Source organism: Helicoverpa armigera, chromosome 1 (genome assembly GCF_030705265.1).
Source record: "Helicoverpa armigera isolate CAAS_96S chromosome 1, ASM3070526v1, whole genome shotgun sequence".
Taxonomy (NCBI): Eukaryota; Metazoa; Arthropoda; class Insecta; order Lepidoptera; family Noctuidae; genus Helicoverpa; species Helicoverpa armigera.
In genome coordinates, this window is record NC_087120.1 from 16,091,727 (window position 1) to 16,117,502 (window position 25,776).

The 25,776-nt window shown below is 35.0% G+C and overlaps 1 protein-coding gene across 2 annotated transcripts in view; it reads left to right on the top strand.

Moving 5' to 3' along the window:
• Positions 1-286: 286 nt before the first annotated feature.
• LOC135117321 (nostrin-like) overlaps positions 287-25,776 on the top strand; it is a 68,658-nt gene continuing 43,168 nt past the window's right edge. The window contains exon 1 of one of the 2 annotated variants that reach the window (XM_064036334.1): positions 287-483. Coding sequence is in view for 1 of the 2 variants with exons in the window: in XM_064036333.1 (XP_063892403.1) it covers positions 6,724-6,743 (20 nt within the window). In the remaining variant the exon portion in view is untranslated. Of the gene's footprint in view, positions 484-6,252; positions 6,744-25,776 lie in introns of those variants that run through there. The other variant, XM_064036333.1, reaches the window with a different exon arrangement.

The window sequence follows — 25,776 nt, forward strand, 5'->3', positions numbered from 1 at the left end:
TAGACAAGATGAGAAATTAGACTTTTCAAATGAAACTTTGATAAATGACATTGTCACTTTTTGATATTTACCTATATTTTTTTCTCATAAATTGAAAAGAGGTTTGATGTAAGTACAAAAAGTCTCTGTTGTTATTGAAATTGGTAAAAATTACAGTATTTAGTGTCATCTTATTGTTTTGAGTGTCCAACAGCTGGCGAGGCGAATCGGTCAGCCGGCGCGGGCGCAGCTTCGGCTGAATATATCCGAGAGTGGTGGGACCAACGGACGGGCACGCCGCGCTCACTCCGGCGCGTCAGTCGCATCACCACGCCCGCGGAGTGAGGTCGTGTGTCGCACACACGCGCGCAGTTCGTGTACAACGTACTTCATTAGTTTTCCCCTCGAGAAAACCAAGTGAAATAAAACAATTATATCGCGTCAGTGGACAGTTGTGTGTGGATTTGTCGCTAGTGGAACGTAAACAGCTGTATCTTCCCACCGGTGAGTGTTGCCTGCATAAGATTTTCCTCAAATCGCGGCCAAACGTTTGTTTTGTTGACATTGTTACGTAGCTATGATAATGGAAATGCTGCGAGCGGCAAATGCCACAGACTGCTTTATTAGATATAAGTTAATCATATTACTTGCTGCGACTGTACGAAGTCATAGAACAACAATAATTCCTTGTTTATCTGTTTGTTTACTCTTTACATCTAATTAAGAAAAACGCATATTAACTTGTAGCATATAGGTAAGCTCATACAGTTTAGTACGTTCACTTATTTGAACTAGAATTTAGACAACAAATAACATGATAGTCCTAATTAACAACATTATAGCAATTGCGGCTCTAATGACAGAACCAAAGAGGGGGAAGGGGGGACGGAATTAGTATTACTAAGTACTCATTCCACATGACCAAATAAATGAGACACTCGTCATGTAATTTCCTTAATTTGTCATAAATATTGACACGGTAACAAGTGCGCAGAACTGTAAAACTGTGTAAATATGTGTCATTATTTACCTACATAAGTCTTACACAGTGCTGTGTAATGGAAAACGATGTGTTGTGTATGCAACATACACACTACACACCTGCTCTTAGGCTATCATAGCTAATTGCTGTGTTACGTAAAATTCAAGGTATTTTATCATAAGGTATCATTACACTGGCATTCCCCTGAGGCATAGGCTGATAGGAAGTGACGTGTGATCTGTATACATATATATCACATTATTATCATACATCTCCTGTGTCGAAAGTTTCATGTAACTGTAAGGAAGTAAACTTATAAGAGACAATATCTCTGCACGGTTTGGAGATCCAATCTGGGACTTTCGAAGGTAGCAATTACTACAGCGACCAGAACAAAAGCCTAATTGTACTTGTTAATAAACTTCCTGACTAATTTTTAATTGCGAATGTTACTTAGTGTGTTTGTTACATTTACTGTCTTGTTTACTATAATAGAATTTTGACACTAGCCTCATAAAAATAAGTAACGTCAAAGTCCTATCTCTAGTTAGCAAAATAACAGATAGATCGAATATTGAGAATGACCATTAGACAGATGAAGCTTCAACCGACTTAGATCAAGTTTGCCATGAAGATAGTTTGGATACTGATGACGATTATCTTGTCCTATTTAGGAACTTAAGTATCTAGCTGCTAAACACAGAAATCAGCTGGTAAAGTAATAACCACAGTTCAAACTTGACTAAATAAATTAATAAAATAACCGGTACTTTAGCCCATCGCCTTACTAAGTTGCAAATTGTTGGTCTCCATTCATTATATCGAGGTTATGCATTCGAAAATTCTAATTAATTAAAAAGTTATGTAAATATAACAAATTAAGGCCGCATGCGCTGCTGTTTATGTTAAATTTTAATAAATATAAACACTTTTATAAGTTAAAATAATTGAGGAAATGTGGAGTTAAAAAAGTTGTAAATTAAGCCAAACTGCCTTGGGCCAACGAGGTGATCATTTTGAGACTGCTTTGTGGAAGAAGAACCAATGAAAATGATAGCTTGGACAGAAATCCCGATAAGTAAAGAACTCAAAACAGAATCAACTATTACTTAATACAAATAATGCTTAATTTACCATGTCATAATAAGCCATTTAAACCAACACTCGTTAGTTAACGATCATTGAGTTAACCAGTATTTTATTGGAGCAATCACCAAGAAATAGTTGCATAACTTTATTATTTAAACTACGGCTACATAGTGCCTGAGAAACAACAACTTTGACTAAAGTAATCAGGACATGACATTACTTAAGTTCTGTTGAACTTTCTCGTTTATTACTCAATTAGAACTGGAGAAATCTGAGAATTCAATTAATGATAAATGTGAGATCAATCTGTTTCACAAACTCTATTTTATTTCCTTAAATAGCCTGAAGCCTAAGTACTGCGTTGTCCGAGTAACTAACTGGGTTGAGGAGGTCAGATAGGCAGTCGCTCCCTGTAAAACACTGGTACTCAGCTGCATCCAGTTAGACTGGAAGCCGACCCCAACATAGTTGGAAAAGGCTAGTCAGATGATGACGATATAAATACCACATCTTTGAAGTCCCATAAATAATTTCGTCTGACTACCATTTAGCCACATTTAGCTATCATAAATAAATAGTTCAGTTATGAAGCGAGCATATAAATAGTTTGGCTTACAGAAGCCATACTGAAGGGGTTACTAGCCGAATAATCTTAGGATCAACATTTAGATGGATGCTTCTAAAATACATACTCTTGACTTCAAGTACTTGGGCTAAAGAGTAAACACTATATGTAGCATTACATGCATGTACCTAATTGGATAAGTACTACTGGGTAAGTTCGCTAAGGCTTGCTATTCTCGTGAAAAAGAACTGAAAAAAAATCACTTAACATAAAAGTCTGGGGACATGGCTAATCTGTACTAATATTATCAGAAGAAGAAGAGTTTGTTTCTCTGCTTGAACGTGCTAATCTCAGTAACTATTGTAGGTACCTACCGATTTGTAAAATTCTTTCTGTGTTAGATAGCCTTTTGATCGAGAAAGTCTTTAGGCTACTTTTTTATCCTGGTGTGTAGAGTAGTTCTCTCAGGACGCGGGTGATACCGTTGGCCGAAGCTGGTCCTATCACAAATTGCCTCTAGATATTGCCCATATAGGTAGCTGGATATTGACATCTAAGAGTGATCTCAATTGCCACAAATAAATACTGCAAGAAATCCTAAATGGCAGATACTAATGACTCCAGTGTTCTGATTGTTCAATGAAATGACTTACGAATGACTTTAGCATCATTGACTTATTTCCCATAGCTGTCTACTTATCCTACCGTCGATAGTTTACTGAACTAGCTACGTGAAAATCAACCTTATGATCAGAAGGGTAAATGCTAAAATCCTGTACCTCTGTGGTCGATATGACCTTGTGGATATAACTTGTTATCATCATTAACTGGCTTCATCGTCATCTGACCGTTAGAAATATCAATTGTTGAAATGATTTTGAAATCTGATGTTATATATTCAGGACCAGACAGAACTTGGGTCCCCCTCAAATTACAAAATTGCGATTATTTGTGAAGGCCCAGCAGTAAACGTATTCCGGCTGACACGACGATACTACTTATAATTTGAAAATATTATCTTATAATGTACAAATAAAATTCTCGTTCCTCTAAAAAGTGTATTTCCAAATCATGAGATATCTTAAAGAATAGTTTATAGACGAAATAAGATAATTCATTTATTGATATTGCATTTCTATAACGATGAATTACTACAGCTATTGTTCTGAAAGTTAGTCAGTAGTTGTATCATCAATGACGAATGAACGTCATTCATTATATAAAGTAGTTGTGGAGGAAAAACTGAAACTAGAATACCTGTTATTCAATAACGTTGACACGAATTCATTGTGGAATTGTGAATTGCTGAAAAATTGTGATCATACCGATAGACGAAAAGACAAATGCAAAATTTCATGAAATGTTTCATATCTATGACGAGATAGACGCAGATTGTTCTGTGGCAGAAGTTTCGTCCGAAAGAATAAAATAAGAATTATTTCGTGCACCGAAATTAACATATTTGACTAAACAAGTCTTTTAAATGGACCTTTTCGACTCTTTCAAATCGGACTTGTAGTTCTTAATATTTACTTTCAACGAATTCTAGCGTTAGTAAATATTTTCTTAGAGGATTTATATGGAAGCAAAAGGCACTTAATTTAACTAACTTATGTGGGTAGTAAGAAATTAAACCTTCTCAGCACTCAAACCAATTGTCAAATTTTAAAAATCTCAAAAATCTCAAATTTTTACGATATATTATAATTAGCTGACCCCATATATATGATATATAACAGGAAGAGAGAGAGAGAGAGAGAGAGAGTGATTTTAGTATAATCAGGCAACAATAAAACCACGATCAGGGAAAAGGGAAAACTGATAATTTTAATATTTCCTGATTTATGACAGGGATACATTAGTCTAAACATTTATTTTAAAATCAGTTCCTACAGCTACTTTTGTCCACTAATTTGCACAATTTATTACGCAGCATTTGTAATCCGATGGACTGGGTTTAATTGAATGATGAATTAAAGTAGATAACTATATCTATATCCTTTAGTATTTAGTTTGATTCATTAGCTACTGGCTTCTGAATGTTCGCTCGGCGCCATACCTCCTAATAATTTATAGAACGCCGTAGATTTATCGATGTAGACTCACCTAGTTTCAGACCATTTCAAATACTAAATAATTCTAATATATTTAGTGGGATTATCTAAACATATCCTCCTTTTACTCTTGTTTGAAATACAGCTGGATTTAACGAAGATAACTATATCTAGATAGCCTAGTTTACGTTTCCAAATTTCCTGTAGTAACGAAATAAATCAATTCTATTAATTTACTGATAGTTCATTGACTGACAAAGAATGTTACTTATGAGATGACGGCAAATAGTAGAGTATGGAAGAAGAAAACATGCTGCGCCGAGCAGGAGGATCAAAATGATGATGACTGCCAAAGAAAATGGCTGCATTTACCATACCTTATCCATACCATTTTTTTAAAGAGTTGTGTTTGTTTTTTAATCTTATTTTAATAGGTAGTCACTTCATCAACACGTCTTCCTGACCTTTCTGAATTCCTAGCAGTAATTTCGTCTTCAACTGGCCCCCCCTTCCATAACCTGCCCAACGAAAATAAATAAAACTCACCAAAAGTACACAAAAACTACAATTACCTACCTTTTAATACAAGTTAAATATTAACCAGATAACAGAGCGTGGCCTTACAAAAGTTCCTTCACGGTCGCTTTGAAGGGACTTACGATTAAAAAATGTCTTATTTGTTGCATAGCTATTCAAAATATTAGGGAAATAGCTTTGTAATGTGCAGTAATTATAAATTCAATAAACAATTATATCGGTTGAATTACTTATCTATACTATATCTATACTAATATTATAAAGAGGAAAACTTTGTTTGTTTGTAAGTAATGGATAAACTCAAAAACTACTGGACCGATTTTAAATATTCTTTCACCATTAGAAAGCTATATTATCTGCGAGTAACATAGGCTGTGTTTTATCCCGGTGCGGCAGTAGCTCCCACGGGACGCGGGTGAAACCGCGGGAAAACGGCTAGTTTGTTACTATAGACACTTACGTATTTTCTGTGTCTACGCAGCTAAGTATGTTATAAAATATCATATTGATCAGGTGTTTGGTTACAATTCCTTGTCTTTGTAGTGTATGGAATAAGGTTTTATTATGAAGTTCAATTTCCAAATTCTATGAAGACAAATAAATAGATTTTTACTTAAGCCCTTAAGACACCTCGTATGCCATTAAAACAAAATAGCAACTGCCTGTAATTACTCATTTATCCAACTATCTCAAAAGCCTAATTTTCCGAAGTTATTTCTTTCGATTATATAGTTTTCAGTCGTTCGGATTCGTTCGATAATAAATCCTTACAAAAAATATGAGCTTAATAAAAACTACTCGAACAATTTTTTACACTTCAGATACAGATTAAACTACTACGTAATATCATATGAATCCGATTACTCAAATAATAAAAAAAAACACCGAGTTTTCGTCATAAAATCATGATGACAACTGAATGCATTGTTTTGCGTACACATGATATCATGGCAATATGCATTTGCATGTATACTTTCAGCCACAACTGGTGACAATGAAAATGTATTATATTCCACCGCCGCGTGATATAACGCAGTAAATAACAAAAGGACTATTTATTACAGCGATAGACTACATACTGTGTAGACGTATTTACTGAAAAGATATTGAAAAATACGGGAAAATATAACTCACTTTTTCGCGCCATAAATATTATATTTTTATTTATCTGTGTTCGTGTCAATAGATTCCAAATTCAAATCCGAACATTTGAATTTAAAATAAAAATGTGAAACCAGAGACAATTTCGCAAAAAGTGCGTGTCAATGTAGACTGACCTTCTTTCTATATGTTTCATAGTGATATTACGAAGAGAGCAAGATAAGTACGGTGTCTGAATGATTGACATGTTGTTTCAAGATTATATATCTGATAAACGTTAAGAATACCCCGATCTGTCATGATAACACCTTCTCTTAGATAGTATACGTTAGCAATGGACTAAGGACGGATTGTGTGTACTTAGTGTTAATTTTCAGCAAATATTTGATGTTTGAAGTTTTTTTACGCGAGTGGCCATGGCGAATTTGTTAAAAAGGTATGTGTTTTACTTTTTTTGGATACATTAATCATGTGTGACCTTCTGTAGAGACGTTTTCGCTAAATCAAGTTGTAATAATTGTATCATCGGTCTACACTTTTTTCACAAAGTTGTGGCTAGATAAGTGGATAGATCCGCTTTGAATGAGGAGTTCTGGCTTTGACCTGTTTATAAAATTATTATTATTGATGTAATATTACCTACACCGATTTTTTGAATGATGTTAAGTCGGGCTAAGGTTCAAGAAGTAAATGGACCAACCTTCCACACCCAAGACCACATACATAGATCAACTGAAAAAAATCCTACCTCGCTTAGTCGTTCCTTAAAGTCTCATAAACCAATAAATCATTAAAAAACGCAGCAATTAAACTTAAACATTTTCAAGTATAACGTTAAATAAATTTGACCAATCACGATGCAGTATTTTATTGATTTTCAAAACTTGTTTAAACTGCATGAGATACAAATTAGCATCGCCTGCCATTTACATTAAAAATGGAGTTAAACTAGTTGTTGAATATTATGTTTTAATGTTCGTTTTATATGCACTCGTGGGTTTCCTAGTGACCTATACACTGATACACGTGATAATATTCAAATATTTTCAAACCATAGACAATTTTTCTCATACATAGAGGTTTTACTCAAACTTTTTAAAATGGAAATGGTCTATGCGCGGCATTATGCAATTTTGGAGTTTACAATAATAAGCTGCAACCTACAAAATAAATATATAGAGCTAAGGACGATCTCAAATATTATTGTCAACCTTGATGATAAGAGAGCGCAAGTTTTTTCGTACAAATTAGTACTTTTCCACACATCCTTCTTGCAATACTTACCTTTTGTAATCTTTTACGAGTACTAGTAGGTATCTTCAGCAAATGTTCGTGAAATAATAAATTTAAGAAAAAACAGACGAACATTATTATGTCCTCCCATTGATACCCCACTGAAAATAAACCCGAAAGCTCCAATAAAAACGTTAAAAATAACCGTAAATGTCCACGGCAATGCTATTTAAACCCGTCGATCACACGCATCTGCCTCGCGTGGGCAACCAGACGTATAAATATCATGCCATACTAAATAAATAACACTTACTAATTAATTGCAAAACTTACTTACCTTCGTGGAGGTTATAGTATGGCCCAATGATTAGGGCTGTCAAAATTTAATCAGCCTATTTTGATGTATTTATGTAACTTTGTATCGGTAACTATCTGCGATTCAAAAAGGAAACTTCTTCTAGCATCTGGATAAAAAGAAGCTTACAAAGGTCGTTTTTAGGGTTCCGTAGCCAAAATGGCAAAAACGGAACCCTTATAGTTTCGTCATGTCCGTCTGTCCGTCTGTCCGTCTGTCCGTCTGTCACAGCCGATTTACTCGGAAACTATAAGTACTACAGTGATGAAATTTGATGGGAATATGTGTTGTATGAACCGCTACAAAAATATGACACTAAATAGTAAAAAAAAGAATTGGGGGTGGGGCCCCCCATACATGTAACTGAGGGATGAAATTTTTTTTTTCGATGTACATACCCGTGTGGGGTATCAATGGAAAGGTCTTTTAAAATGATATAAAGTTTTCTAAAAAACATTTTTCTTAAAGTGAACGGTTTTTGAGATATCAGCTCTCAAAGTCGTAAAAAGTATGTCCCCCCCCTCTATTTTTATAACTACGGGGTATAAAATTCTAAAAAAAATAGAGGTGATGCATGCTAATTAACTCTTTCAACGATTTTTGGTTTGATCAAAGTATCTCTTATAGTTTTTGAGATAGGTTGATTTAACTGTAATTTACGGAACCCTTCGTGCACGAGTCCGACTCGCACTTGGCCGGTTTTTCAGATTTTAGGATCAACAACATTTCATTGTAACCGGTTCGTTCCGGATAGTTTTCGCGTAGAGTGACACGAGGGTGCAAAAAGTTGGTAGGCAGGTGCAAAAACTGCTTACCTGATTTTCGCATACTTAGCCTAAGCAAAATATCTGTGTGAAATCACAGGAAAATCACTATATTATATACCCAATATTTATAAGTATAGAGTTTATGTTGTGAAAAAAATAATCTTCAAAGATTTTTTAGCAACCCTAGCTGAGTAGGTAAGCTTCATGCATATCTTAGAATAACTAATTAAGTTTTTATGCTGTATGTAATAATTTTATTTATATGATAAGTTTCTCCAAAGTGAAACGTTGAAAGTAAACGCTAAGGTCCAGGTTACGTAATTATTTCTAAATGTTCTAAAATATTCATAAAACATGTTAATTGCTTTCAATGTTAGGGGTTTCGTGACGTTTTAAGACCATTTATGGAGACTACTAGACATGCCTACTTTTTAATTTAGACTTTTCGGTACATATCGGTGTAAGTATATGTTTTTCTTTACTTTTTTGTTGTGAAACGTGCTGTTCTTAGGAACTACTGGTCCGATTTAATTCCTTTAGAAGACTACATTTGTTTAGTCAGTAAGAGTCTGACACTCCCTCACCGCGGCTAACCCACAGCGGTAGGGGTCATTTGATGATTTTTGATGTCGTTAAAAAAAAGGTCTATTTTATCCGGGTGCGCGAAGTAGCATACACGGGACGCGTGTGGAACCGCTGGAGTAAGCTATTTAAGTTAGGTATACTATTCTTATTTGCCACAGTTTATTACATTTATAACATAATTAACACTTACGTACCCAATAAAAACCCACACCACATACCTACCTACTTACATGTTTCAACAACCAATTTGTACTAAAATGCCTTTTAAACGTCTTTCAATTATGTCAAATGGTTACAAAATATATTGACGACATAGTTTATGTCGCCTTTCGTCCAGCGCCGTAATATCAAGTTGCTTATTGTGAGTGTAGTGAGACCAGTGTTCTTGATACTTATTCGGACAATCGTGCCACAGACTGGGTAGATATTATATTATCATCAGCATCTCCCAAGCCTTTTTCTTAACTATGTTGGGGTCGTCTTCCAGTCTAAACGGATGCATATAAGTTCTAGTGTTTACAAGGAGCTACTGCCTATGTGGCTTCCGCAACCCAATTCCCCTTGGTACGACTGGTCGTCAGAGTGGCTGGTTCAGGAGATAATATAATATAATATACAGTCCGAATAATGTATCTTAGCTTGTCTAGACCAATGGACGGCAAGTATAAAAGGTGTCCCAACATTATTTATTTATTTAACCATTTATTTACACAGTAGAAGTATTAAAAACAGAATTGACTAAAAGTATGTACCGATAAAGCTAAAACAAACTTCGTAAGACTTAGTGCAAGCTATGCGCCTCTTGCGACGAGTATCAAGATTCGTCAGTCGCTCTATAACTTGCAAGGTGGTTGAGTGATATTTGGACCGAACTATAAACACATAAGACGGCATGTACAGGTACTGCTTAAATTTAATTATTCTCCGATGCTTAATCCTTACTTAATTGGGCGCTAACCTTGGGTACGATTTACGAGGAAATTGCTTCACTCATTACTTACCCGAAATTATTATTTGAATTTATTACGCTATTACCTACAATAAAATGTACGTGCATAATAAATAAATACGTATTTATTTATAAGCGTCAATTGCTAAACTTGTGTGAATTATATCCTGTCGTTTGGACTTTAAACATTAATAAAATAAAATACTTATTAGTATACTTAAGTAGCATTTTAAGTAGTATTTTTCTTAGCTAAATCTAGACAGCTTTTTAAACTATATACTATTTTCTGCAGAAGATTTCCATTTATCCTGATAATATGTCCAGACTTATGTAGTTCCAGACCAAAATCTTAATCACTTCAGCCGTTTTTACCTTGAATAAACACACTCGCAAAACTCAGTATATCCCCACGATATGTGTTCACAGCCAAAATAATTAACAATTTCAAAATATGATCTCGTTAAGTGCACGATGCAAGCTGATGACCATTGCACTGCCGTTGCAACATCACTCTGAAACAGTTCAGTGTATATCGAAATGTTTGTTTCAAGCCCTAAGTAATGTTAATGTTCTTTAGTTACTCTGTTTGTTTGTTTATTCGAATTTAATATGGGTATGTTTATTTGAAAATGATTAAGACAACTTGAAAAAGGTACTCAGTCATATATTTCAAACCTTTCTGTTAGCGGTTTCAGCCGCGTCCCGTGGGAACGTCCACACGAACTCGAATAAAAAGTAGCCTGTAGCCTTCCGCGGTAAATGGGCTAAATTACACTTAACTTCGCACATCGGACCAGTAGTAGTTCCCGCGATTAATGCGTTCAAGCCAACAAACAAACTCTTCAGCTTTTTTAAAGAAAAATGGCTGCCACTGTTTAGATGAAATTTGTGCACAGATAGCTTAAAGCTATGGGAAGGTTATGGGATACTTTTTTTATTTTATTCGGAAAACAAACAGTTTTACAAAAAACACTTAAACTATATTAATACCTAGCTTGTGTGCTTAAACCAAACAATAAAAACGTAACACGACATTTATTCAAAATACAAACAAAAACATATTATAATTATCGAACCACATCAAACCAGCTCTTAGCAAGTGTTCCTGCGAATACCCGTGGCTTAGCTTCTTATTCTTTCTTTCAGGGTTACGAGCAAAACCGCGTTTAACAACTAGAGTTAAAATCCGATGAGAACTGACTTACGTAATAACACATTGCTTTCACCGACAAAGTATTTTGTTACAAACCATTGCTGCTTACTTTATTACAACGAATACAGTTAACTTCGGCCGATAGTTTGTTTGGACTCATAAATCAGTATGAAGATGAATGATAAGTAAGTAGTACGCGCATTACAAAGATCAGCAGCCTTACTACAAAAACTTAAACATCTTTTGAACACTTGTCTAAAAAAGTGTGGCTGCAAAACAGACCTTATTTCAACGTCATAATCTGTCATTTTTTTGACAAGTGATCAACAGACGTTTAAAAGTTTTTGTGGTACGACAGTATCAGCCTTACTACAAAAACTTAAACATCTTTCGAACACTTGTCTAAAAAGTGTGGCTGTAAAACGGACCGTATTTCAACGTCATAATAGATATCTTTTTTTTGACAAGTGATGATCAACAGACGTTTAAAAGTTTTTGTGGTACGACAGTATATGTGTTTAGCAAGATTTTCTTTAAAAAACAATTGCCAACCATCAATTGTTGGCCGACTGTTTAATCTGCAGTGTCTTACACTCATGTCTTTGTAACGGTACTATACTTATTCTTCAAGTTTCTTACACTAACGTGGCTTACAATTTTATGACAAGCTTTATTAACTTTAGATATTATTCGCTATAATTAATTCGTATTTCTATGATTTTATATTACTTATTCATCTCAATACGATAATTGCAATTTATGGCAATAAAATAGCTTTCTATTTAATGTCTAAATGTATGGAGAGTCCGTGGTTTCACTTGTGTCCCGTGGGAACTACTGCCCACACTAAAAAAATATTAATATACCTACTCTTATATAAATCCTAAATCCTAAATATACTACCGATGTTACTCAGGGAAAACGCAGCTTCACAACACTGAAAGAATTTGTCTGGTCAGTTCAGTGATTTCGAAGTCCTGGAGCTAAAACAAACCTACAAAAAAAATCATCTTTATTGTATTAGTATCTATAGAAAAAACATGACTTATATCACCCAACACACAAAAAAAGAACGAAAAAAACAATTGACAATCAAAACTTCAAAAAATGAATAGTCCATTAGATAAGTTGATATCTAAAACAATAGTTACCTAATAGTAAATACCTATACAAATAAGCTAAAGAATTTGTAAACCAAATATTACGTAAGCCAGTGCCGGTAGTAAGACAATAGGTTTTAGTTTGAAAAGGGCACACTTGTGTAAATTTCGTTGACCCGATCTTGCTTGGCTAGGCGTACTGTAGCCTCCATATCTGTCTGTCAGTTGTGAGTATACTTTTTAAATAAGTCTTGTTCATTCACTTACCCAGTACCTCTATTATTTTATCTACTAACTATATTGTTTCCTAGTATTACAAACGCGAAAGTAACTCTGTCTCTGTGACGCGCTTACACAGCAAAATTACAGAATCAATTAAAATGAAATTCGGTACGTAGATAGTCTAGATTCTGAAACAAAACATAATATGTAGATTACTTTTTAACCTGGCGCAGAAATTAGTTTCTGGTGATGCGGGTGGAATAGACTGCAGTTTCTTTTTGATTTTGATAATTATTTATTATTTATTTGCCAAATATTTGCCTGAAAAATGATTATTCCTATTCATAAACCGATAATTGAGACTAATTCAAGGTTCATTTAGAAAAATATCTTTTATACAATCAGTAAGTTCTCCTCCACATTTAAACCATTTACAAACTTGCAACGATTTCCGATACCCCAAATGACATGACTTAGATATTACAATGCAATTTGAATAGAAACTGCTTGCATCTCTTGTTCCACTTATCGGAGCGGTGGACCATGATGGGGCAGATAGTTGCAATCTGGTGGACCGTGGTAAATGCCTCACATGTCGTTACATACAGTATTCATAGACACCGTTACTTATCTATGTGCTGGATCTACGCTCCAAAAATCTGCATGAAGATAATCTTTTAATTTGCAAAAGAGATGGAAGTTTCTAGTAAATAATGTCTTTAAAGTCAGTTACCGGTGAGGTTTCCGTACTCAGAGGGTAAAACGGAACCTTTTGCTAAGACATCGCTATCCGTCTGTCATCAGACTGTATCTCGTGAACCGTGACAGTTATATTGTCTACATTTTGGCAGATGGTGCATTTCTTCTACCTACTGCTAAAACAGCAAAATGCTGAAAAAGAATACGCGATAAATATTTTAGGCTCTCAAACACCAAATGCAAACACATGACTTTTTAGCCGTTTTACATCTCGCACTGGCTGGTTTTTCTCCAAGCTTGCCACGTTATTCACGTTTAAAAAACCATATTATTTTAGCCATTGTAAAGTGTGACTTCATTTGAGCAGCTTCAATAAAATTGTTAACTCCCCAATTGATGTCCTTCACAGGTTTTATATAAGCCAAGCGGCTTTATTTCGGCTTAATAGCCAATAGTCACCCTTAAGCCTCGCTTACCGTCGGCCGTCTGGCCGTGGATTCCTAATCGGTCAATAGTCTATAAATAGGTGAGGTTTGATGATCACTTTAAAATAAATAAAATTAGCTGCCGAATTCTTAAAGGAAACTCCATTTTAAGGACTGCTTAGATCTAAAATATTATACTACCACAATTGAAAGTAACGTTTAGGTATAATATTTGAAAGAAGTCAGCTAAATCCATCAATCAATTGAAAACCAATCTGAAACTGTCCAATGTGATTTCGCAGGTTTTCATCTCCTTCCAACGTTGTATCTAAAAGTAAACTAGATATTTGATAAGACTTCGCATTTCTATTATCAATTACTCAATCTATTATTCTGTGTCTGTCACATATTTACAAATCAATTGAAGAAATCAGGCAGCTCCATGTCAAATTCCTTAAATCAGTCTGATGTTTGCGAAATACTCGATATTAGACTCGATTACACTCCTAATCGATTCGACCATTATACGATCGGCGCAATAAAAATAGTTATTCAACCATGACAGGGGCCAGTAGTTTGTGGTTCTGACAAATTATGACAAAAGACAATCGCATGCATCAAATTAAGGACTTTATGACATTTTGGGTGACGAAAGAAAGATACCTACTTAAGTAGAACCACGGGATTTTTCCAAAGAGTTTCAATGCATCAACCTGAGAACTATTTGATATATTATATAGATTTTATGGGAGAGACTTTCTGGGCTCTGGGACTGGTTGAAAGAGTTATCGCGGCCCTGGTACGTTAAGGGCTCCCGAATGAATAAAGATGGGTTTTAGTCAGTACCTTCATATAAAACGTGGTCCTAAAAAGTTCCGGCTTTAGTACTAGGTAAAAACTATCGTCTAAGTAAGGCTCTTTTTTAAATCACGTTTTATAATAAAGTGGTAAAAGTCTGACAATCTTGCTGCATCGACAGCCGATGGTGTCATTTGGTGTTTTCCCACCCTAAAGTGAGAGAGACCTTATAAGATTAACATTTTTGAAACTACAAACATAGGTAGTGTAATATCATAATGCGGTTGACGATGATATGATAATATAAAATGCATGCCACTACTTACTTAGAAGTCTAACAGTTATAACTGAGAATAACTGACCAGCAGCTATGGGTTGCAACGGCATATGCAATATGCAAATGAAAGAAATGCTGTTGTCATGGTTAAACTGTGCCATCATTATAAGTTTTATAACTTGTAGATTATATTTTTAGCAAAATATGTTATAGTTTGGACATTTTGAATTAAATGAGGTAGGTAGGTACTGTAGACAGTATTCTTAGGTAGCTCCTGTGTGAAAATTAACACGAATCCAGAGGGAAATTCTTCCAGCAAAGAGGTAGAAAGCAGCCTAAATGTTGATCTGAACAAGCTTATACTTAAGCAAAAGTAAATTTTCATCGAATCCTGAAGAAGTAACAAGTATACAGCCACATACTTTATCCTTTATTGTATTAGTATGAAAAATAAACTCTACCTAGCAAGCCTTTAAACAGAACACTAGACAGAGTTCTCTAGTCCAATAACATAAAAACTAGGTAAAGAAGTTAACGTGCCCTATAATCCGACTGCAGAAAGCGAGGGTGACAATCAATTTAGCGAAGAGCCGACCTGTCCTACTGGCCTCCGATTACGTCAATTATGTAACGTCAAAATAATCTGCTGTCACAAAACGCTAGATTATTGTAACAAAAAAGTAAAATTTCTGCTCTATGATAGATGTTTCGTAATGATAAAATGCAAATGTCGTGTTAAATAATGATTGGCGGAATAAATCATTGTGTTAGGAACAAGTTTGGTGATTTTCCTTCACATTTAAGTATTATTTAAATGTGTGTTTTTTATTTTATTTATGGTAGCTTGTCATTTACTTGTTATGTCTTATTTTTATTAATACGTTGATAGCTTTTTCTAAAGAATTCATTTGAATATCTTTGGCACTCGTTATGAGTAGTCAGAGGCCAGTAAGTCTGACAACCAGTCTTACCAAGGGGTACTAGGTTGCCTGGGTAACTGGGCTGAGGAGGTCAGATAGACAGTCGCTCCTTGTAAAACACTGGTCAGCTGCACCCAGTTAGACTGGAAGCCGACCCCAACATAGTTGGGAAAAAGCTAGACAGATGATGATGGTTTTAGTAAATATTACAAAGAATTGTGCAAAAGGAGGACTTAAAATTGGCGGTCTTATCTACGAAGAGGTTTTTACCAAACCTCATATGACTAATTTTACATGATAATGAATTTCACGCGTTATCTTTCTTTAGCAATGTTTACTGAGTTAAAATAACTCTGTGTAATATCCGCGGTATTCTGACTGGCTGGTCACCGCGTCATACTAATTGTTTCTAAAGTCATAAAGATACAAAGTATGGCGACGAATGACGTGACTTTTATGTTTTAATTATTTGCATACGTGTAATTACATGTGTCTGTATAATTTTCATACATTATGTTACTCTAGTGTTACGTGATTTTTAATGTTAGATACTTTTTTGAATACTGAATTCATAGCTGAGGTAAATATAACTAAAGCTCTCAAAAATGGATGTTTTATCAGCTTTTGCTAAAAACAAAAGTTATTGTTTTTCGAAAAAAAGAAATCTGCTGAACCGATTGCGATGATATTTTAATGTGGATTTAGAATGTTTCTTGATGAATTATTACATGTATGAATTTCTAGGTGTACTATATAAATGTGTATTTAGTAAGCTTGAGCGCAGTTTTAAAATAAAAACGCAAAATATTTAGAGCTGGACTGTATAAAAACAGTCTATAAATATATTCAGTGCTTCTAGACAGGTCATCGTCTGGCCTAGACGAGATATTTGCTAATGCAGTAGCCAATATAAATATATTGCAGTGAATAATGTGTCTAGAGATAAAATTCAGAAATAAGTCTTATATTAAAATTCTGAAACATGATATAATATTGGTTTTATTGTAACGTCAATAGCTTTTTTGAAAGTCGTTCATTGTAGTTCGAAGCCGGAAAGTCATAATAGATTTAGGCAAGCAGTGTCGGGTTACCCGGTAGCTAAGTTGTGACTTGTTAGATAGACAGTTGCTTCATGTAAACCACTGGTATTCAGCTGCAACTGGTCTCTCTGTAAGCCGATGCCAACATATTCAATTGAAAGCTAGGCAGATGGTAAGTAATTTAGACTTAAGACCAAGGACCAAGTTAACCGACAACATAAACGTTAGATTTCTTAAAACAACTGTTTACAATGAATTTTCAAGTACACTGCACTTAGTTGAAGATTTCTTTAGTCTTGAACAAAATGCGTCTTGCATCTCTGAAGTACAACAGGCTTTACGCTAGTCAAAATGTACGAACTAAACGTCTAAATGATTGACTTCAGAGGGGAAAACTTTTGAAGAGAACTGTACATACACATTTGACTATTGAACGTACCATTTGCTCGTCGCATGCATTCGTCAAACACCTCTGTAAAAGCAAGCGTTGCCTAAGATATAAGGATGTGTGCAAATAATTACTTTCCGCTCCGTAAAGCCGTTTATAATGATAGCGGATGCTGGATAGCTTCCCGTATGGCTTGATGCTCTCGCGCATACGTTTTTATATTATGAAAGTCTATTACAATTTTTGTTCAGTGTTTTTGTAGTAGGAGACGACTTGGAGTGCTCATTTGAAATAGAAAAATATAATATTTATTTACTTTTGAAATGGTGGAAAGTTATGTGGTAGGTATTGAGAGGACGCCAGGCTTAGAAATTATTTAAGATTGACTGTTTTGTCCTCAAATAAAAATAGGTAATAGATCAATCATGATTTTTCAAGAATTCAACAACAAGAAAAGTTGTAAAGATTCATAAGAATAGAGGTCCATATGAATCCATATTTTATTATCATCATTAATTAAATCTGCTTTCAAATAAGGACCATCGATTTATATAAGCTGGAGTATCTAGTTAATCATATAGAATCAAACCCATATTGGACCAATTTCTCGATATAACTCGAATGTTTATCACAAAAATATCGTACCAGTTGGTTTCTCTCCACTTTCCATTCATAGGCCTCTGGGCGTGTCGCTAGAATTATCTCATTTAATTTATCTTTATTAAGATTTATTTATCAGATACTTAAACTCGAATGTACTACTAGTCACCAATATATTTTACACCTAAGTAGATACATATAGATTAGGGTGTCCCAAAAAAATCAAAATCATTTTTTTTTAACGCATACCCTCCTATTTTTTTCCTTTTGGTCCAAAACTATTATAAATAAAATTTTATGATGGTAGGACCACGGTAACCCGTGCCGACTTACATTTGAATGTATGTCATACTTGCTCTCTAAGACTAACGCGATCTAACTCGTCGATGTGCTTGTGATTTCTTGTTATTTAGTGATCGAATCATTGTTTTCAAACAGCCAACATGTCACTAGACTTACGCAGTTATAAAAAGGGTATATTTTCAATTAGGGGATCTAAAGCATCAAATGACGGGCTCAAAACTTCCGTCTAATGGACAAGTTCTGGCAGTTTCATTGTACAACTAGCAACCCGCTCCGGCTTCGCACGGAATAACAGTATTATACATGTAAACCTTCCTCTTTAATCACTCTATCTATTAGAGAAAAGTGCATGAAAATCGGTTGCGTAGTTTTGAAGAATTAGGTAAGCTTACAACACGGGACACGGGGACAGAAAAAGCGACTTTGTTGTATACTACCTATGTAGTGATATTCGGGAAATTAATTTAATTGTGAATGAAAACGTAAATCTTACTATTCGCGAATGCATTATCTACTGGGAAAAGGCGCGTATTCCAATCTTTGCCTAATTGTGTGACGAAACTCGTCACCTTGTATCAAGTTTGGAGGGACAAAAGACACAAAGACGTTTTTAAGCAACGCCATCACGACTTTTTCAGCAACTTAGATAGATCATCAATCAAAATAAATCATCATGTCCCGAGCCTTTTCCCAACTATGTTGGGGTCGGCTTCCAGTCTTGCCGGATTCAGCTGAGTACTAGAGTTTTACAAGGAGCGATTGCCTATCTGACTTCTCAACCCAGTTACCCAGCTACCCAATACCCCTTTGATAAGACTAGTGTCAGACTTATTGGCTTCTGACTACCCGAAACGACTGTCCAAGATGTTAAATGACAGCCAGGAGAGCAGCCGGCCTACAGTTAGCGCGAGTTACAGAAAGCACGCGCCTCAGAGGAGCGAAGAGGAAATAACTCTTGAAAAACGATTGGATGTATCGTTTTTCAGGGGTTATTTTGTCTTTGGTTAAATTTTTTTTTCAAAAGAAGATCTTTACGGTACGTTGTATGGCAAAATCACCTCTAACTTCATTTCAGTAAAAATCGAGTTCTTTGATCGATCGCCTTAAAATTAATGACAGTTTTCTACATGAATGTGTCCTACCTTCTAGTCAAATAATGCTTCGTATCAAGAAGCCAAAGTTTCAGCACTGAGAGTTAGTGAACGATGTGGCCGAAAGATCGGTGAAGTTCATGCAAGACTTTTATTGATTAATCACAGTAGATGAGGAACAAAAACAATTATTGTTAGGTACCGTCCTAGAACATCGGAAAATTCATCCTGACTCTAAAAAAATTATAAATTTAAAAAAACCCCCGACCCAAAAAAGTACGCAATAATTATGACAAAAGGTTAAAAACGCTAAACCCTATAAAAAGCAAAAAATAACTTTTAACACTACGTAAACTAAATTTTGTCGTGTCGGGGGACCGCTCTAATTCATTACTTTAGATACGTGTTTTTTTTTAAACGAATGTTGGTCCCCCGACACGTCAAAATTTAGTTTACGTAGTGTTAAAAGTTATTTTTTGCTTTTTATAGGGTTTAGCGTTTTAACCTTTGTCATAATTATTGCGTACTTTTGGGTCGGGGGTTTTTTTAAATTTATAATTTAATTTTATTTCATGCTTTTTAAAGGAGTCCTTAATTTTTCGTTCTTTCATTTAATTTATTTTATCTTAATATGGGGTCGCTATATGCGATCTCGGCCAAAGGAAGCTGTTTAACAATCCTCATGACAAACTGGCTCTGGGAGAATTGCACAGATTGAGAAACAATAAAGATTAACCTTTGGACATTTTAGATTTTCAGCAAAAATATAAATCGGTTTATCCGTTTCATTCCGGCATTCCAGGGTTTCATCCACCACATCCCATTTCCAGCATCAGGTTCTCGTCAATCAGAAACATGAAGAGAACTCGTCAAGACAAATTCAACGAGCCCAAACTCGATGGGTTTACTAAAAGGCAGTTCAGGGTTACGTCTCCTACCTTCGTGCCCTAACAGCAGACCAGCTCAGTGGTTCCAAAAGACATTAGTGTTTCAAATTTCAGATCCCACATATACTTGCAAGTAAACTGAGCGTGTAACATTCCTATCACATCTAGCAAACGAGCTGATGACCTTGAAGACCTGAACCGATTTCCACCAAACATAGCTAAGAACACTCCCGACTGACATACCTTTTAAACAAAAAAAACCGCATTACAATCGGATCATCCGTTTGGGAGCTACGATGCCACATACACACACACACACACACACACACAGACACGTCAAACTTATAACACCCCGTCGTTTTTGCGTCGGGGGTTAAAAAAAACTACTTTAAAATGAAAATTTTTACAATGATATTATTTTTCACTGTATATGAGAAGATAAAACATTATTTGGATGCATTCGAGGTTTATTTTTAGTAAAAATAATTAAGATCTTTTCTCCATAGTAAGTCAGTACTTTTCATGTGAACACTTTGGCATTAAGTCGGCACGGGTTACCACTGTCTGATCGAGATAATATTCATTATAGGAGATAATGAGGTCAAACCGAAAAAAATTAGAGGGTATGCGTATTTGAATTCGAGAAAAAAAAAATCCCCCTTATGTCTTGGGACACCCTAATATAGATATACCACCAGTTTCATTGAATAGTTAAATAAAAAATATTAAAAAAAACGCGCTGTTGTTACCGGGATAAAATATAACTAATGTTACTTGATAAGATTGTAGCTTTCCAGCAGTGAAGGAATCTTCAAATCGGTTCAGTAGCTTTGGAGCCTTAAGGGTACAAACAAACAAACCATTTTTCCCCTTTCTTGTGTTAGTAGCTATACATAGTATATTAATATTATTTATAGGTATGAAACCTATAAATCATATACATAGACATATTTTACTGCGTATTATGTCAATCATATTTTGTAACATTTCATTTTATGATACTTACATTTATTATTCAATCAAAAGCTATGTGTAAATATTACGCTTATTATCGATTTCAAATGTGCCAAGAACCTATTTCGTAGTGAACCGATTTGAAAGAATCACAATTGGAAAACAACTATACGAGTAACATAGGCCTTATTTTATCACGGTACGGGCAGTAGTTCTCACGGGATACGGTTGAAACCACACGAAGACGGCTAGTTACACCTAAAATTATTTTCTGACAAACAAACTCCAAACTGTTAGAACAATACCTATCTATCCTCAGTTTCAATTCATCCATTACTTAATAATAAAACAATTAAAACTCTGTAGGCGTTACCACGCTCGGCAAGCTCAATGGGTGTCCATTTTAAGATTCGGTCGCCCTTGACATTCCTATCCGCATAAGTTGACAACGACAGGTGATCCACAGATAATATAATCTTACTTAACTGGTCTTAGGACCAAGTTAACAGCTTAAACGTCAGTTTTCGTTAAAGAAATACGTTACGTTCAACGTTGTTTTAGGAAAATTGTTTTTGTTGTTAATGAACTAGGGCCTATAAGGTTGGGCGTTTGGAAAAACACAATATGAATGATACATGATTTATTACGGTAGAAAGACAAACATACATAGGTAATAGGTATTCATACATGTAATACAGGCCTTATAAGAGTGATGTGTAAATTAAGCCTTTGCGTTTATGAATGCGAAAGTATTTTTTTTTGTTCTGTTAAACTTACTGCGTTACTAACTGGTAATGAGATTTGTTTGAATTTTTTGGAAGCCATAGCAAAGATAAAATGCTAAAGCTATTCAATAAAATACAAAATACAATTAAAAATAAATATTTAAAAGTCTGGCTAAGATAAATTATTGTAAAAATATGTGGCACCTGCCTATATTTTAGACAGTTTACAACATAGACGAGACATTATCAACTTATAGTACTTATTGTCAAAATAACTTTGGGGTTTATTGAAGTTACTAGTAGCTAGTTCTTCAAAGTTTATTTTTAAAATTAGTCTTTGGTATAATGAATGAGTAATACCTCTATATGTATGTATAGGTACCTCATCAAGGCTATCACACACCTCTTTTCTTTAAACTAAGATATAAGACGACCCGCTTCTCAAGAGTTCATTAATGTCGATAACTGTATTTTTGCAAGTTCTCATGTGCCATCCAAATTGTTCTAAATGGGAGATCATTTAGAAGTACATAATTGCAGTACCGTATATTTACCTATTTTACAAGGTCAAGTATAAAAAATCTTCGGGTTCTAAGCTGACTGCACTCTGCACTATTCCTTGATGATGAAATTATCAAAAAAAGTTTTTATCACATATTATAACCTTAAGAGCCTGAAGAGGTACCTAAGATGAAAAATAAAAAATTACCAATAAATGTTCATTTTCATCTTATAAAGCCTATCATACTAACAAATTATAAAAAACAAAATCTTTAAACAAAACAATAAAAGATAAGTTATCAACCGTCAACCAAGCAGCAAGGTTGCTGTCTGTTTTGTAAACACAATCTCACAAACCCCTCATTGTCTAACATTTTCATTGTGTTCTACACAGGAAACCCGTGTCCATTGGCTGGCATTCGCACGCCTCTTTGAACTTAGCAAAAAACACCATCATATCATAGCCGACACCTTTCTAAATTGCGTTTTACACCTCGTTAAAACCAGTTGCGGCAATATATTAAATTAAAACAATAGTAAGTTGACAAGTATAGCAACGTGCCCTAATAGTAACACATTTGTGTTTGCTCAAGTAGTGACTCTAGTGACCCAGTTCCTAGCATTAGCGTCTCCATCAGTCAACCAGTACAGGTATGTACATTGTAGAGGAATCGAAACCCGATGTAGACCAGACTCGATACAATGATACGCCTAAACAACTTTCCACTAACGAAATTGGTGCTATTTTCTCTGTGCACTATATTTTCTGTCCCCGACTCGATAAACTTTGAAAATCGCTATAATCTACAAACAGTCTGTTCTATTTTTAATGGGGTACTAGTAAATCACCTTTCTCCGTCTACCGTCGGTACTGCGGGTCAGTGTTACACATTAAGAGAGCGACGCTAATGTAATTACCGCGACCTTTCTATTGGAGTCAATTGTCCATCGCAATGTGGCTTTATTACATCTGTGTGTTTTAGTTTTATTGTGAAATGAGCTGATCTGGTGCTGCGTGTGACACAATGTCGTCAGCGCTCATTACACCAATTTGCAGGTGATTAGGAACACAAAAGGCTCCGAGCATTCGATTGTTCGCTGTGATCATCTCTGTAGCTGCTATTAATCACGAATCTTACATAAAGGCGCTTGAATTATTCAATTTGACGTAGGCACGTGTAGCATAGCCGAGCCGTGCTCTAGTCTAACAGCACAATAATTATAGACCGTCGTCGGCCACCCAATTAACTTGGCATTAAAATACTTTCCCCTAACACAGGTATTATTGAGGTTTCATAATGAGAGAGATAATGCAGTGGTGGGGGTTACAATAACAATAGTGAAAGCATATTTGGTTTATTGCCCTCACGAAAATAGAGATTTGTTGCTTTTTACTCTTGATTGTTCGGCTTAATTTTGCGCTATCTACATAACTACTACAGTAAGAGGGAAGCAGTGGTAATCTACTAAACATCTAATCGTAATAACGGGTAATATGAATCTAACTCGTTTTAATAGCATGCAAAATGGTGAACTGAAATTACAGGCAAGTTACATAAGGTCGGAAGTGAACCCGGTGCCGCGAACACTGATCATCAGACTGCCGTTGAGGCGACCACAGACTAAATAGGAAACCGCATACGAAATCGTGATATTTCACCTCAAAGAAATATATTTAGAATCCACAGACGTAATGTATTTCCTAGTATTTGTGTCTGAAACGTAATTACGCTGTTATTCTTTCCTGTTTTCACACGTCGATCGATTTCTGTGAAATTGTAACTGTAAATGACCGGCTCTCTATATGGGTTTTGCTAGACCTGCAGGGACCAGCTTCCCGCATCCGAATAAAAAGTAACCTATGTGATATTCTGATAAATGGACCTTACATTAAATTTTGATGTAGGTACCTACGTATATTCGCCATAATACTGTAAAGTTTCCTAAAAATCTGTTTTGTTTTTGCGTAAAAGTTGGTACCTCTATTACCTTAAACCAATCGCGGTAACCCTATCTTCACTAATAAAAGACGTTAGACTGAATGCGTTAAAATCGAGAGTAACAAAATAACCGTTAGTCATAATAAAACCGAAAACTCGATTCGTAGTAGAATTATATTCGTATTACGATCAAAATTCACTTTCAGTTTCACCCAGTTACTTCACAAGACATCTGACTGGTCTTGGAATTAAAGAAACGTTTCATTTATAAAACGGGTGCTTTAAAATAGTCTAAGTTAAAATCATTTATTTCATTTAGGCCTTTACAAGCACTTATGAACGTCAAAAATATAAATAAGTCTAATTCTAGACGCCCATTTCAAAAGTAGCTTCCTATGGAGAAGAACGGGCAAGAAATTCCATGGTTACTTAATCTAGCTTAAGTGTCATCACTTAATAACTTAAATTGGTTGAGATTGTTACGGGTATCTTATACTATACATTTTATATGTAGTTGCTACCAGCAGGTGGTAGTTTTAAGTAGTTTAAACCAATGATGTGTTCAGGTCAGAAATATGATCTATCTTAATAATTGAAGCAGATGGCTGAGTTGATTATTTCCGGGGCTTCGGGATTGTCAGAAAGTCACCACGGCCCTGGTACATAAAGAGCTAAAGAAGGAACATGGTGGGTTTTAGTCAGTAAGAGTCTGACACTCACGTTGTACCCATAGCCAACTGGACATGTACCTACCTAATTGATATATGTAATATGTATATCCTAATTAACATTGTTTTTTCATATAAAAATATCCTTATATTTTAGGTTTTCCCTTATATCATCTTTTTATAAAAGTATTTTGACAATTATGTCAGTTTTGACGTAATTTAATGGTGATAAATCTGCATTATTTTAAGGAAATAGAAAATATCCATTACTTGCGTTACTCATATAGTGACGTAATATACATATATCATAAAAGGAGAGGAGGAAAATGCCCAAAACAAGATTTTACATTAATCCATAAAACTACACTTAATGTTAGTCATCGTGTCATAATACTCATAATGTTAATACGTGATATGTTAATACCACTCGGAATTACCACTAAAATGATACGTCGACACTTTAAACTACATAGAACAGTTATGATTATTAAAATAACTGTAAATGTCATGTTTTCAGACTTTATTTTATAGGATGACGTGAAATATTTACCCCACTACAAATAAATCGGCCGATAGTTTGTTTGGGCTCAGGAATCAACAACGTTCTTGCCGGTATCAGATGGACTAGAACCTTTTGTAGAATTCACGTTTTTTTTTTTAATATAAGATAAATATAAAAAGTGGGCTGAAAATCAGCACTTTTTGAAGGGCAAAACAAAAAACAGCCCCCAAAACGCCCGCCATTCACCACTTCCTATGTGTTTTTGCTGGGAAGAAGAAGCAATGGAACAAATTCCCCAGCAAAAAGTGCAGTGTGCTCTTACGTTGAGAGTGAAACCGAGGGAAACGACCAGTAGCTTTAATACAAAACGGAGGCCAGACCAATACG